This window comes from Corylus avellana, chromosome ca10, assembly GCF_901000735.1.
Source record: "Corylus avellana chromosome ca10, CavTom2PMs-1.0".
NCBI classification, from domain to species: domain Eukaryota; kingdom Viridiplantae; phylum Streptophyta; class Magnoliopsida; order Fagales; family Betulaceae; genus Corylus; species Corylus avellana.
This window is the reverse complement of record NC_081550.1, coordinates 8,821,439-8,834,033: the sequence shown is the minus strand read 5'-3', so window position 1 is coordinate 8,834,033 and position 12,595 is coordinate 8,821,439. Positions and strand designations below refer to the sequence as shown.

Below are 12,595 nucleotides of genomic sequence, written 5' to 3'. Positions count from 1 at the left end.
GTTGCAAGGTGCCCAATTCGGTTACTGATCTGGCAAATTGGGCAAGGGGCTCGATTGAAGGAAGGGGCTCCTCGGCCACTTCCCCGGCCTCGATAGGTGGGGCTGTGCGAGTAAAAACCAACACTGTATGTGGAATGGTTGCCATTGCTGTTGGAGTAAGACACACGGCTGGAGTAGGAGTGACGTCCCCCACGGGAAAGAGAGCCTCTAGAAGCAATGTAAACACCTAAAACAGAGAGATCAGGAGAGGTAATATTGTGCTCAAGACGGGATTTGTAAGCAAGAAGATGACTATAAAGTTCATCAATGGAGATTAGATCCACCCGAGTTGTAATTGAGGTTACAAAGGAATCATATTCACTGTTGAGTCCTGCAAGGAGATAGGACATAATATCATCATCATCCAATGGCTTATTAATGGAAGCCAAGGTATCAACCAGCTTGGTAAATTTTTGAAAATAGTCAGTGATTGACATGCTTCCCTTCTTGAAAGTGGTAAGCTGAAGGTGAAGTGTCATCGAGCGAGCATGGGCTTTGGAAATGAACATAATTTCAAAAGTGAGCCATAATTCCCATGCAATGAGGAACTTAACAACATGAGTAACAATGTTGTCAGTGAGAGAGGAGATCAAGATGCTGAGCACAAGTTGATCATGCAGGTGCCATTGAAGCCAAGCTGGGTTCTGGGATGAAATTTCAATGGCATCATTTTTGGCGATAATGGTTGGAGGAGGGCTCTTAATAGAACCATCAATATAGCCTTGAAGATCTTGACTTTTGATGATAGGCAAGATAGCAAGCTTCCAAACTAGATAATTGGTATGCATGAGTTTGTGATGCAACGTGACTTCGTGAGATGCAAAGTAGAACAACAAGAAAAATGGATAAATACTTCTAAGACCTTGATACTATCAAAGAATCTAAGAAATCTTCTCAAAATGCTAGAGCCAATCTAGGGTTTGAAGGAAAATAATAAAGAAACTTAACTCTAATTAATCTTATTGATAGAAACTGGATAATAATTAAAAGCTACGTTGTAGGGTCTATAAAACATGTATTTATTGGCCCCTAAACCTAATAATAATATGAAATAAAGTTGGATTTATAATTCTACTAGGCATGTCCGGACGGCCAGAAGCCATGTCCAGACGGGCTTTCCAAAGACTTCACTATTGACACCATGTTTGGACATGCTGGATCCCTGTTCGGACACAAATTCCAGAGACTTCAATTTATGCTCCATATCCATTTTGACCTAGTAAAGATTGGAATTAGCTAAATCCCGTGAAATATGACTTTGTAGATATTTGAATTAGCTTTCCAACACCACCAAGCTTGCTCCAATTCGACGTCCGAAACTCAAGTTATGATATTTTCAATAAAGGTGGTCGAGTATCTGTTCCACCCTACATTAGTTTGTGAGGGAAGGAAGAGGGAACGGTATAAGTCATTGGGTTGGCGGAAAAGGATGAAGCAGCCATAAAAATAGAGAGAAAAAAAATGAAGTTAGGCTAGGAATGCTCTGATACCATGTGATAGAAATAAATTCTAGTATTTGGGTTATACAACCTTACCATCGGTTGTGGTTAAGACTTTGTATATATAGATAGAACTATTACAAGAGATGACATAGAGATTACAAATATAAATTCAAAATACAAATCGTTTACATATAAGATACGCTAGCTAATATTATTTTTATCACAACTAATGCTATCTTTATCTTCACTTGAATGCACGTTTGAATTCTTGATGACATGGAGAAAGTTATCGGTTGATAACTCTCTAACAAAAGGATACTAGAAGGTATATTTTCCTTAATTATAAAATCAGCTACATACAGTAGTTTATATACACAGCTGATGCGTGTATATATGCAAGACAATCCCATATTATGTGGGATTGGTTAATTACAAAAGGTAATTGTGTACAACTTATTTTGCTGCACAGATGGTGGTGAAAACACATTTTAGGATTTTTTTTAACTTGATTTCTATTTAGGAAATTATCCTCAAATTGTTTAAGACTGATAGTAAAATGTTGAGGGTTTTTGTGTAAAATGCTAGTCCAGCAAGAAAAACCATGATATTTTACAAATGGGTTAAATACCTAATACCCCTTTTAGTTTCATTTCTTTTTTTTTTTTCCCCTTAGGGTTTGATTTTTATCACAGGAGGTACCTCTTGTTTTGATAAAGACCAAATTGGTCCTTCCATCCATTGACCTTTAGTTGACTTAATGAAAATTCATGTCACTGACACATGGACCAATTAAAATTTGACACTTAGCTGATGACGTGGCCACCTAATAAAATTTTTTATTTTTTTTTAAAAAAATTTTAAAAATTTTATAAATATATTTTTTCAAAAAAAAAAGAAAAAAAATTGAGGTGGGTGCACGGGATGGGGAAGACAGGACCAGCCACCCCTTGTGCTAAGGGGGTCAAACCACACCCGACCGGGGGGTGGTTTGGTCACCCCTTGGTGGTTTTGGCCACTCCCTTGCTTAGGGTGGCTGGCCACCCCTAGTTCAGCAAGTGGCCTAGCCACCCCAGGCCTGGGGGTGGCCATGTGAGTACAAGGAGGCTAAAACCACCAACGGGGGGTGGTTTGGCTGCCTTGGCACTCCCACCCACCCCCATCCCGCCGATGGGGGTGGCCTGAGCAAAGCCACCCAAAGTGCCAAGGGGTGGTCAGTAGCACCAAATTTGTTTTTTTTTTTTTTTTTTCGAAAAAATACATTTTTTTAAATAAAAAATTTAATTAAGTGGCCACATCATTACTGATGACATGGCCATTTATGTCAAATGTCGAATTTTAATTGGTCCACGTGTGAATGACGTGGACTTCCATTAAGTCAACTATATAAGAACCAATTTTATCTTTATCAAAACTACAAGTACCTCATGTAATAAAAATTAAACCCTAAGAGAGAAATTGCAATTGATAATTCATTTCAGAAAATTAGTAAAGATGATATGAATATTTGAGAGTAACCTTTTACCATAATGTCGTTCAATAGCAGCCATGTTTGATGGTATTTTGGGGTACAAGAAAGCAGCATTAAATATAATAAAGTATAATTAATATGAGTAAAACAATTTAACCATAATAAGCCTTCTCAGTTAAAGTAGACCCTATCAAAAGACCATAATAAGCCTTCTGAGTCATTTACCTTCCTCATTTGGGAACTCTAAGCTTACAGCCACCCACTTGTTTTCACTTATTGGCAGCACTATAATGCCCTTGGGGAATGCAATATCTGGGAAGCTTGAATACACCCTTACCCTGTTGCATAGCAAGTAACTCCTTGTTCCTATTTTTGGGCCTGAAATGGGGAGAGCAGAAACTTTGGCTTGTGTCAATGTAGGAGAAGCCATCAATTGTCCTTGTTTGGAACCAGAAAATGATTTCTCATTATTCTCAATCTCCTCCTCCTTTTGTAGCTCTGCAGGAGCTGAGCTAGAATCCTTGGTGTCTACTTCCAATAATGTTTCCTTCAAACCCACTTCTTGAACTTCATCCACTGGAGACATGAGCCAAAAGTGTACTCAATCATCAGCATTTTGGCTAATGCATGCAGCTTGTAAAAGTTTTAAAAACTATGTAAGAAATGCTTAAATATTCTTACAATAAAATGTAGGACCCAAAAAAAAAAAAAAATCAAATTTAGTCCTTAGATTTTCATGCGATTTTAATTTAATACTTAAGCTTTTAATTTCAACAATTAATTAGGTCCTTTAAGTTTTCCTTTGACTTCAAATAGGTCCCTCAATCATCCCATCATCTAATTAATCAATTAATGCCATGTGGCTCTTGTTTAACATGTCACGTGCTAACTGTATGTGCCACGTGGCACAATTACATTAGATTATAAAAATATATTCTAAATAAAAGCAGTTTAAAACTCTTAATTATGACATATTTATAGTTTTAAGTAATTGAGCCACGTACGTGTCATTATCTAACTAGTCTGACATGGCATACCGTTAGTTAATTGGGCAATAGGTTGACAAAGGGATCTATTTTAAACCAAAGGAACTAAATTGAAATCGCGTGAAAACTTAGGGATTGAATTTGATTTTTCTGAGAAATGTATTGGGCATTGGGTGAATATGTTACCTGTGCTTTCTTTAGCAGGTTCCTCATACTCAATGGTCGGAGATGGAAACAACTCAAACTCATGTTCAAGTTTGTGCTGTAATTCCACAAGATTAGGAGAAGTAACCTCGGCTGCACTCCCACTCCATCCACCTGAACAGGAAACCAACATTGTCAAAGCAAAGAAAACAAAAAGAAAAAAAATATATAATTGGAAATATAAATATAAAAAATAAAAATAAAATAAAATAAATAAATAAAAAGAAGCCAATTTTTTTTCCTATTTGTTTTTTTATAATTTTATCAAATGAAACACATGTTGTCTTTTAATTGGGTATGACATGAAAGCACCGTTAAAAATTGAACAGAAGTAGGACAAAAATATATATTTGGTAAGGGTTGTAATCTTAAAATATATATTTGGTAAGGGTTGTAATCTTAGGGAGTAAATTGATAACTTGTGAACCTTTCGGGAGTGATTTGATAAAACATCATATATCAAAAAGCATCTAAGCGCAAACCTATATATATATATAGCTCTTTTTTTTTTTTTTTTTTCTTTTTTTCCACAGTTTCAACAATTCTCTAGAATGATTTTATTTCTAGACATGGTAGGTAGATGGGTAACAAATATACATATTAGAGTCAAATCTATGTCCAGAAGAGAACAAATTAATTCTATTTCTGCTTGCTCTTCTTGCAATTAGGTTTGCGATTTCAAAAGCGCGATTTAAAAATATTGATTTTCAAACGTGCAATTTAAAAACTCAGCTAAGCGTCCAATAAAATCATATGTTTTTAAAAATGAACTTCCTTGTATTGCATGCAATTTGAAAAACACAGATTTTTTTCATTTTCGAATTGTAATTTAAAAAAAAAAAAAAAAAAATGGGACTTCCAAATAATACATTTGTGTGCGAAATTGCAGTACCAAACCCCTCTAAGTCAAAGGACCTTCCTTGTGCCATAGATATTATTAAAAAAGAATCAAGAGACTTACGCTCGTTTAGAAAAGAAGAGTAAGCAACCTTAGCAGCATTCAACTCTGCCTGTTTCTTGGATTTCCCAACTTTCCCTCGAAATATCTCTCCTTTTACTTCCACAGTTGAAAAGAACATTGGCATGTGACATGGACCTGCTTTTGTTGTGTTATATATTGGTATGCACAAACCCTCATGCTGAGCTAACTCCTGCAGCAGATTCTTGTACAGGCCAGAGTCTTCCTGAAAAAGATGGATAAGCAATTTATAAAAAAAGGTAAATTAAATTATTTTAATTAATATTCTTATACTCTCTCACACGAGAAATAAAATTTCATCTCAATAAATGTAACTCCGCACGTGAAATATTTAATTGAAATAAGAGATGAATGACGGAGATAAAGTTCGGACTTGAGACCTTTCCTTTTGATAACATGTTAAATAACCACTTATCCTAAAAAGTTTATGCAGTAATGAGCTCGAACCCTGTCTTTATAATTCACCTCCTGTTTTATTAAAATATTTTACGTTTAGCCATCATTTATTAAATGAGAGAGTTTGAACCAACATGCGTGGAGAGTATTAGAATATAAATTAAAAGGAAATGCTACACACATTAAAATGATTCGGCTTATGGCCTACATTCACATGTCAAAGCCTTTTTTTGGCTACATATTTCCTTCAGTTGATAAAAATTGTACAATAAAATGATATATTTATAGTTGAATGATGTCAATAATACAATACGTATATAATCAATATGTAACCTATGAGAATTAAGAGAGTTACATAATCAATATGTAACGTATGAGAGATGTCTCAATACTCACCCACACTTTCACTCCAACACTTCTTGACGTGGCTTTTAAAATCATCATTGGATCACACTCTCAAATCTAATGGTGATGGTAAAAGCCACGTCAATGAGTGTAGGAGGCAGAAATACAATTGCTAATCATACTCCTTCCAAGAAAGAAAATGGTGAGTAATAATGGCAGAAACTAGTTTAGGAAACTTGCCTTCTGAAACCCATCAAGTGACAATGACATTAAAGCAGCATTTTCAGCAGCATGCTCTGCCTCCCCTAATGGATGCCCACCAACTGTAACAGCAGCCTTGAAGGGCATGGCATGACATGAGCCATCACTTTTGTTGGTATATAATGGTGGGGCAAGATTTTTCCATTGAGAATTGTAATGAGTATGCAAATCTATGACATCTTGACAATGAACCCACTGTTAGACATATGCTTTGATGAGCATGTGCAGATTCTCATGGAGATGGAATAAATCGAAATGATAAAAGCAAATATTGCTATATCTCATCTACTTTTGCACTATAAATAAAAGATAGTGATCACATAGCACAATTTTTCCTCGAGTACATTGAAAGAGGGAAAGAATTAGAAATTTAACTTTATAGAGGCCGGATTGCATTCAAATTTATTTTCAGGGGCCAAAGTGAAAAGAATGAGGAAATTTTTAAGATAAATCATTAGGTCAATGCACCAAAATAGATCACGCCCCAAATGTTTTTTTTTTTTCCTCTAGTTTTGACAGCCTAAGTTTATAAAAATAAAAAATAAAAATAAAAAAAGATGTGCAATAGACCCTTCCGTTGGTTTTTTGTCTGAAATTGTGCCGTTTGTTAGTGCCACGTGACATTAAATAATAATTTAATTAAAAGATTAAATATTTAAAAACAAAAAATAAATAAAATAGAAAAGAAATGAAGGGGTGGCTAGTGGTGGACCCCCAACCCATATATATATATATATATTAAAGATTTGATTTTTTTAATTAAATTATTAAAAATTATTATTTTAATATGATGTGGCAAAAATGATGACATGGCACTAATAGATGGTACAATTTCGGACAGAAAACTAACAGAATAATCTATTTCACATTTTCAAAGAATTTATGCAGTTCAAACTAAAAAAAAAAAATTGTCATTTGAGGTGTGATCTATTTTGGAGCGTTGATTCATTGATTTTTCTCAAAATCAATTTGATGAACAAGACAACATTAACAGGTAAAAGCGTAAAAGAAAAGAAGGAACATATTTTTCAATTTTTTACTTAGAACTACGATTACTTTGGCTGCGTCTGTCTTCTTTTGCTTTGAAAAAATATTAATAAACAATCCTAACACAAAATATTCTTAAATATACCAAAACAATTTCTACATTTATTATTCAGAATTCTTTTTCGAACCAATACAATTACTTCCAAGTCTCTCACCATCGGTGACTCCTAAAGCATCGGATTGAATCTCAGGTTCGATGCTGTAACTCGTTAAACCTGCATCACACGTAGCTGTTAGAATATATATATATATATATATATATATATATATTAAGTTGTTTTTTTTTTTTAAATAAAAATATTTATTATTTATGTTTAATTCTAATACAATTTAATATATTTCAATATTCAAGATACAGCTACGTACCCGAAGTGAAGTGGAGGAAAGCGAGTTTGGCGGCGTCGTTTTGGGCGACTTTGGAGGACTTGCAGGGAAAGGAAGAGTGAAACGACTGGCCGTTGACGGAAACGGAGGCCTTGAAGCTAGGGTCGTGGTCGGGTCCGTCTTTCACGGTCGAGTACTTTGACAAACCCCACTGCTGCTTGTGGCAAAGTTCCTGCAGCCTCGTCTTGTACATTCTCTCTCTCTCTCTCTCTTTCTCTCTCTAGGCTATTGGTCGTTGATGTTGCAGAAATGAAGAGGCTTTGAGCTTTTCAACTACTTTTGGCTATGGAAGAGAGAGTGAGAGAGATAGAGAGACAGGAAAAAAAATGCTTCCCGCGTGCTGTACTTTTTTTGACCGCCATTTCAACGATTTGGCGTTTTGGCGTTTTTTTTGGCACGCTGTTTGTGAGAGAGATATACTTTGGAATCACATGACAGTCGCTGCAGACTGCAGTACTCCAAAGACGTCTGAAATTCTGCATTTTTTACATGATTTTTGATGAACAGAGAATATTCCTTGTAGCTATTAAATGTAAAAAATAAGATCTATCATATTTAATTTCTGATAATTACTGATTGCTACAAAAAAAAAAAAAAAATTGTTTCTGACACATAATTTATACGCCAGGCTATACTGAGAGATAAATAATATGTCATGCAGATTTATCACATTTAATTTCTAGTAATTAGTATTAGCACATAAAAAAAATAATAAAAAAAATAAAAACCTAGGAGCCATCTCTCGGCCTTCAGAAAACAGTTTTGAGAGGAGGAGGGAACAAATCCTCTCCCCTTCCCTCCCCGCTATGCATCCGTCGACTTTCTACCGTGTTGTTCCGTTCATATCCTCCGTGACAGCCGCTGCTACTTATTGGTTGTTTGTGTGTGTTTTTTGTGTTGAATAAGATGTTTCTTTTTTAAAAAAAATCTGCTCTCATGACTGAGGAGAAATAATTAGGTGTAAAAGGTTATTTCTCACAGCTTGGATAATTAAGTATGAAGGATTATCTCTCACTGCCGGTTTAAATAAATTTTGTTAAGAAATTGGGCTACTCATATCTTAGATCTAGTTTGCTCAGAGCAGATCTGCTATTTAACTGTATTTGTACATGACTTAGCGGAAGATTCATGAAGTCATAAATAGCACCTGATTATAAGAATTTTTATTTGAATCAATGACTTTGTAACCTCATAACATGTAGCTATGATTTTTCCAGAACTTTTATACTTAATGTTGTAAGAGCTTTTTGCTCTACTTTGTAAGAACCTTTTGCTCATGATCTTTAATCAATGAAATCCTCAGATTTCCGTCAAAAAAAAAAAAAATTCTAGTAATTATTAATTGCCAAGAAAAAAAAAAGTGTTTTTTCACACATAATTTATATGTCACGCTATCTTGAGAGATAAATAATGTGTTAAGAAGATTTATCACATTTAATTTTTGGTAATTACTAATTGCTAAAAGAAAGTGTTCTTGACGCATAATTTATATGACAGGTTATCCTGAGAGATAAATAATGTATTAGGAAGATAATTTTTTTTTTTTTTTTTTTTTTACATGTCTAGACAAGAGGAGGGAGGAGGATTCGAATTAATGACATCCATTTCATTAGGCGTGATCCCAGCCGGTTAAGCTACCTCTTGAGGGCGAAAAATAAATTTATTGACATGTGAGCCATGTACCAAAAAGCTGATCATGATAACAAATTAAACATCTTAAGCAATTATTTACTCAATTGCAAGTGTATAGATAATCTATAAGTAACTAAGCATGTTTATAAATGAAACTTGGCGATGATAGTTAAATATTAATGCCATTCATTCAAATTAACTATTACATTTTTTATGGTATTAGAGTTTTTGGTTAACACGACTAGTTTTACCAATCATACTATATATGGCATATTCCTTCATAACCTTTACTATGCAAACATATCTCACCTAATATCTCCACCTGCTTGTGAGTCTCTTCACATTGACCCAAAAGTATCTCACGACGCATCCAAACACTTTTTTTGTTGGGAGATAAAGCAGTTATAAAGTTTTTACCAAGAGTATATTAATATAATTAATTGAACACAACTCTAGCCCAAAAGCCTAAACTAATGGGCTATGGTCCATTTAGATATATTAAACACTATTTTCTTATATATTTTCTCAATGTGTGAGACGACACTTACAAGTGCATGCACTCACATCAAATGTTTCATCATTTCCAATGAATAAGCTCCACACCATTTTGGTACCAATTTATTGATAAAAGATTTGATATTCCTAACATTTCTCTTCTTTTCTTCCTTTTATTATTATTTTTTTCACCATAATTAAAGCCGCACCAAAGGTTTAGAGAATTAAAGAGATAGTTCTCTTTTGTCGTATCTCTCTTTTTGTTTTTTCTTTGAAGATAATTTTTTCTAGCATGATATTTTGGTTCATTAATTGAAACTTTGAGTTTTGTAATACTCTGAAAATAAACACACACATACATACACATATATATTATTAAACAATAATGATAATTTACAAAACTGAGACTTTTAGTTTTATTCACGTGCAAAGGATTTTCGACAAATTAAGTATGTACAATACCCAAGTTAATGATTAAAAGTATTTTAAGTTAAGGTTTTTTTTTTTTAATGATCGTCATCGATCATTCAATCTCCAATCTCGAACGAAATGAACTTTTCTTCCCGAATGTTCGATATATGTATATTAAACATGATTCTTTTTTTAAGTAATAAGTATAGATTAATCGTCATCAATCATTCAATCTCCAATCTCGAACGAATGAACTTTTCTTCATGAATGTTCGATATATGCATATGATTCTTTTTTTTAAGTAATAAGTATAGATTAATAGATACTTTATGGCTAATGTATATATATAATAACTATTTTAATTAGGACAATAATGATTGATACATGTTATAAAAAATAGGGTTAATTATTTTTTTAGTACTTAGGTTTGCACACTTTATTTTTTTCTCACCTGGGTTCAAATCCTATCACAAATAGATCAACTTAGTACGTCAATTAGGTTCCGTTAGCCCAAACTAACGGAATGCTACATGTACAAATGCCACGTGTTCTAAAAAAAATACAAAATACAATAATAATAATAATAATAATAATAATAAACAATTAAAACCAACCCCCCCCTCCACCAAAAAAAAAAAAAAAAAAAAAAAACTTGTAAAGAGTTGGCGGTGTACCATTTTATCAAATAGGTTGGTAAATACCCCATTTTGACCATGAGGGTGGTAGAACCACCGAACTTTTAAGGTGTGGTTGACTGCCATTTTATCATTGGGGATGGTTCGGCCACCCTCAAACTAGCATTGGGCGTGGCTGAGCTAAGCCACACCCAATGGCCAAAATGGGGTGGCCCAGCCACTCATAATTTTTCAATTTTTGTTTTTAAACTTTTTTTTAGGGTTTTGTTTTTTAATTTTTTTTAGGATACGTGGCATTTATATATGATGACACGTGTGATGGAACCTAATGGAGGTATTAAGTTGATATTTTCTGATAAGTCAAGTACCATTTGAGATAGGCTTTGAACCCTATGTGAGAATAAATAAAAATGTGCAAACCTAAATACTAAAAAAGTAATTCACCCTAAAAAATAATATCAATCGTTGCCATAGATTCTTTGACAAGAGAAGAAAGACCAATGCAGACTTCATTGGAAAACCAACAACGTGGCAACACAGAGAACCAAAAAAAGAAGATGCATACTTGATGTAGATTGGCAAGCCCATCTGCAACCTGTTCGGACTTGCCTTAACTCGAGAGCCTCGTTTGCAAGCTCATCCGGAGCCTATCCGGACGACTATGTTATTTTCGTGCTTTTATAGGTTTTATGTTCGTGGCCGTCTGAACGGCCTTAAGTTCCGTCCGAACGAGCTCTGTAGAATTGCAATTTGATTTAAGTTCGTACTTTTATTAGGTTTAGGTTTTGGGGGCCTATAAATACATGCTTATAGCCTCCAGAAACAGAGTTGTTGATTATATTTGAGTTTGTTTAATAAAAATTACTCAGAGTTGGGTTTCTTCTTTATTTTCCTTCAAAACCTAGAGAGTATCTAGCATTTTAGAGAAGATTTTTTAGATCATTTGATAGAATCAAGATCTAGAAATACCTATATGTTCTTTATTGTTGTTATTCGCTGTAGCCCACTAAGTCACGCTGCATCAGTTGGTATCAGAGCTCAAGTTACTTTCCATGAATGGGGAGGGACAACCATTGTGCAGACATGAACGAAGTGCACGTGAGCACGGATGCAGCATGTAAGGAGCAACTGGTGACATGGTGGCAACACATGGAGGAGCAATTCAAGGCTATGAGGGATCAAATCGAAGCTCTCACTACCTGGTTATCCAATATAGGTGGTCACAATGAACGTCATCATTGACCCCCACCACACTTTTCGGAGGAGGAAGATGAACATGACGATGGGTACGAAGCCAAGATCCCTTTTGCGGAGCACCAAAAGTAGGGCCGTCAGCCCCCTATGCAAGCTCATGCCAATCGGTGGGAGAATGGGTTCAAACTTGATATTCTGGAATTCCAAGGGGGTCTACAACCCGAAGAATTCCTAGATTGGGTAGCGGCAATTGGAGAAATTCTCAATACCACGGGGGTGCCTGAGGATCGACAGGTTTCTTTGGTCACAACCAAAGAAGCTTTATTGGTATATTGGGCCTCTCCACCAATCTATGACATCTATCTTGACGAAGATGATTTATTGAAGGAGGTTGAAGAAATCAGTTTAATGGATTTCTTGAGGTAGGCAATATTTTATCAAATACTCTTGATGATGGTGGGTTTGATCAGTTTTATGAGGCAAATGAAGATATTATGTTTAAAACAGAAGATATCTTTGATCCATTTTGGGAGATCTTCATGGCACATAAAAAGGCGAAAATAAGTGGAGTGTGTGTGAAGATTGCATTATCTCAGCTTGTTGTAAAGGATTTTCAAGATAATACTCACATTCTTGGGGAAATTAAGGGAATGTTGGTTATATCGGGATGTTACATC

General features: G+C 34.6%; 2 protein-coding genes and 1 non-coding gene across 3 annotated transcripts; all 3 read right to left on the bottom strand.

Annotated features, from left to right (window-relative positions):
- Nucleotides 1–272: 272 nt before the first annotated feature.
- Nucleotides 273–410, bottom strand: LOC132164826 (small nucleolar RNA Z247). Its single transcript, XR_009438429.1, has one exon. It is a non-coding gene; the product is annotated as a small nucleolar RNA Z247 (small nucleolar RNA).
- A 2,539-nt stretch (nt 411–2,949) lies between these two features.
- Nucleotides 2,950–5,300, bottom strand: LOC132164516 (double-stranded RNA-binding protein 1-like). The gene is made up of 3 exons (XM_059575035.1): nt 5,101–5,300; nt 4,122–4,253; nt 2,950–3,525 (listed from the first exon to the last, which is right to left on the bottom strand). Exons 1-3 carry the CDS (start codon nt 5,222–5,224, stop codon nt 3,167–3,169), a joined length of 615 nt encoding a protein of 204 aa, XP_059431018.1. The 5' UTR covers nt 5,225–5,300; the 3' UTR covers nt 2,950–3,166.
- LOC132162873 (double-stranded RNA-binding protein 5-like) lies at nt 5,274–7,782 on the bottom strand. The gene is made up of 4 exons (XM_059573092.1): nt 7,534–7,782; nt 7,323–7,382; nt 6,096–6,299; nt 5,274–5,323 (listed from the first exon to the last, which is right to left on the bottom strand). Exons 1-4 carry the CDS (start codon nt 7,742–7,744, stop codon nt 5,274–5,276), a joined length of 525 nt encoding a protein of 174 aa, XP_059429075.1. The 5' UTR covers nt 7,745–7,782.
- Between the last annotated feature and the right edge of the window lie 4,813 nt (nt 7,783–12,595).

Coding starts and splice junctions, on each gene's coding strand:
- LOC132164516 (XM_059575035.1), bottom strand. CDS start 5,224: ATGCCAATGTTCTTTTCAACTGTGGAAGTAAAAGGAGAGATATTTCGA. Junction 4,254..5,100: donor CTCTTCTTTTCTAAACGAGC/GTAAGTCTCTTG, acceptor TTTCCTGTTCAG/GTGGATGGAGTGGGAGTGCA. Junction 3,526..4,121: donor ACCTGCTAAAGAAAGCACAG/GTAACATATTCA, acceptor TCATGTCTCCAG/TGGATGAAGTTCAAGAAGTG.
- LOC132162873 (XM_059573092.1), bottom strand. CDS start 7,744: ATGTACAAGACGAGGCTGCAGGAACTTTGCCACAAGCAGCAGTGGGGT. Junction 7,383..7,533: donor TTTCCTCCACTTCACTTCGG/GTACGTAGCTGT, acceptor CGTGTGATGCAG/GTTTAACGAGTTACAGCATC. Junction 6,300..7,322: donor TGCTTTAGGAGTCACCGATG/GTGAGAGACTTG, acceptor TTCATTGTCAAG/ATGTCATAGATTTGCATACT.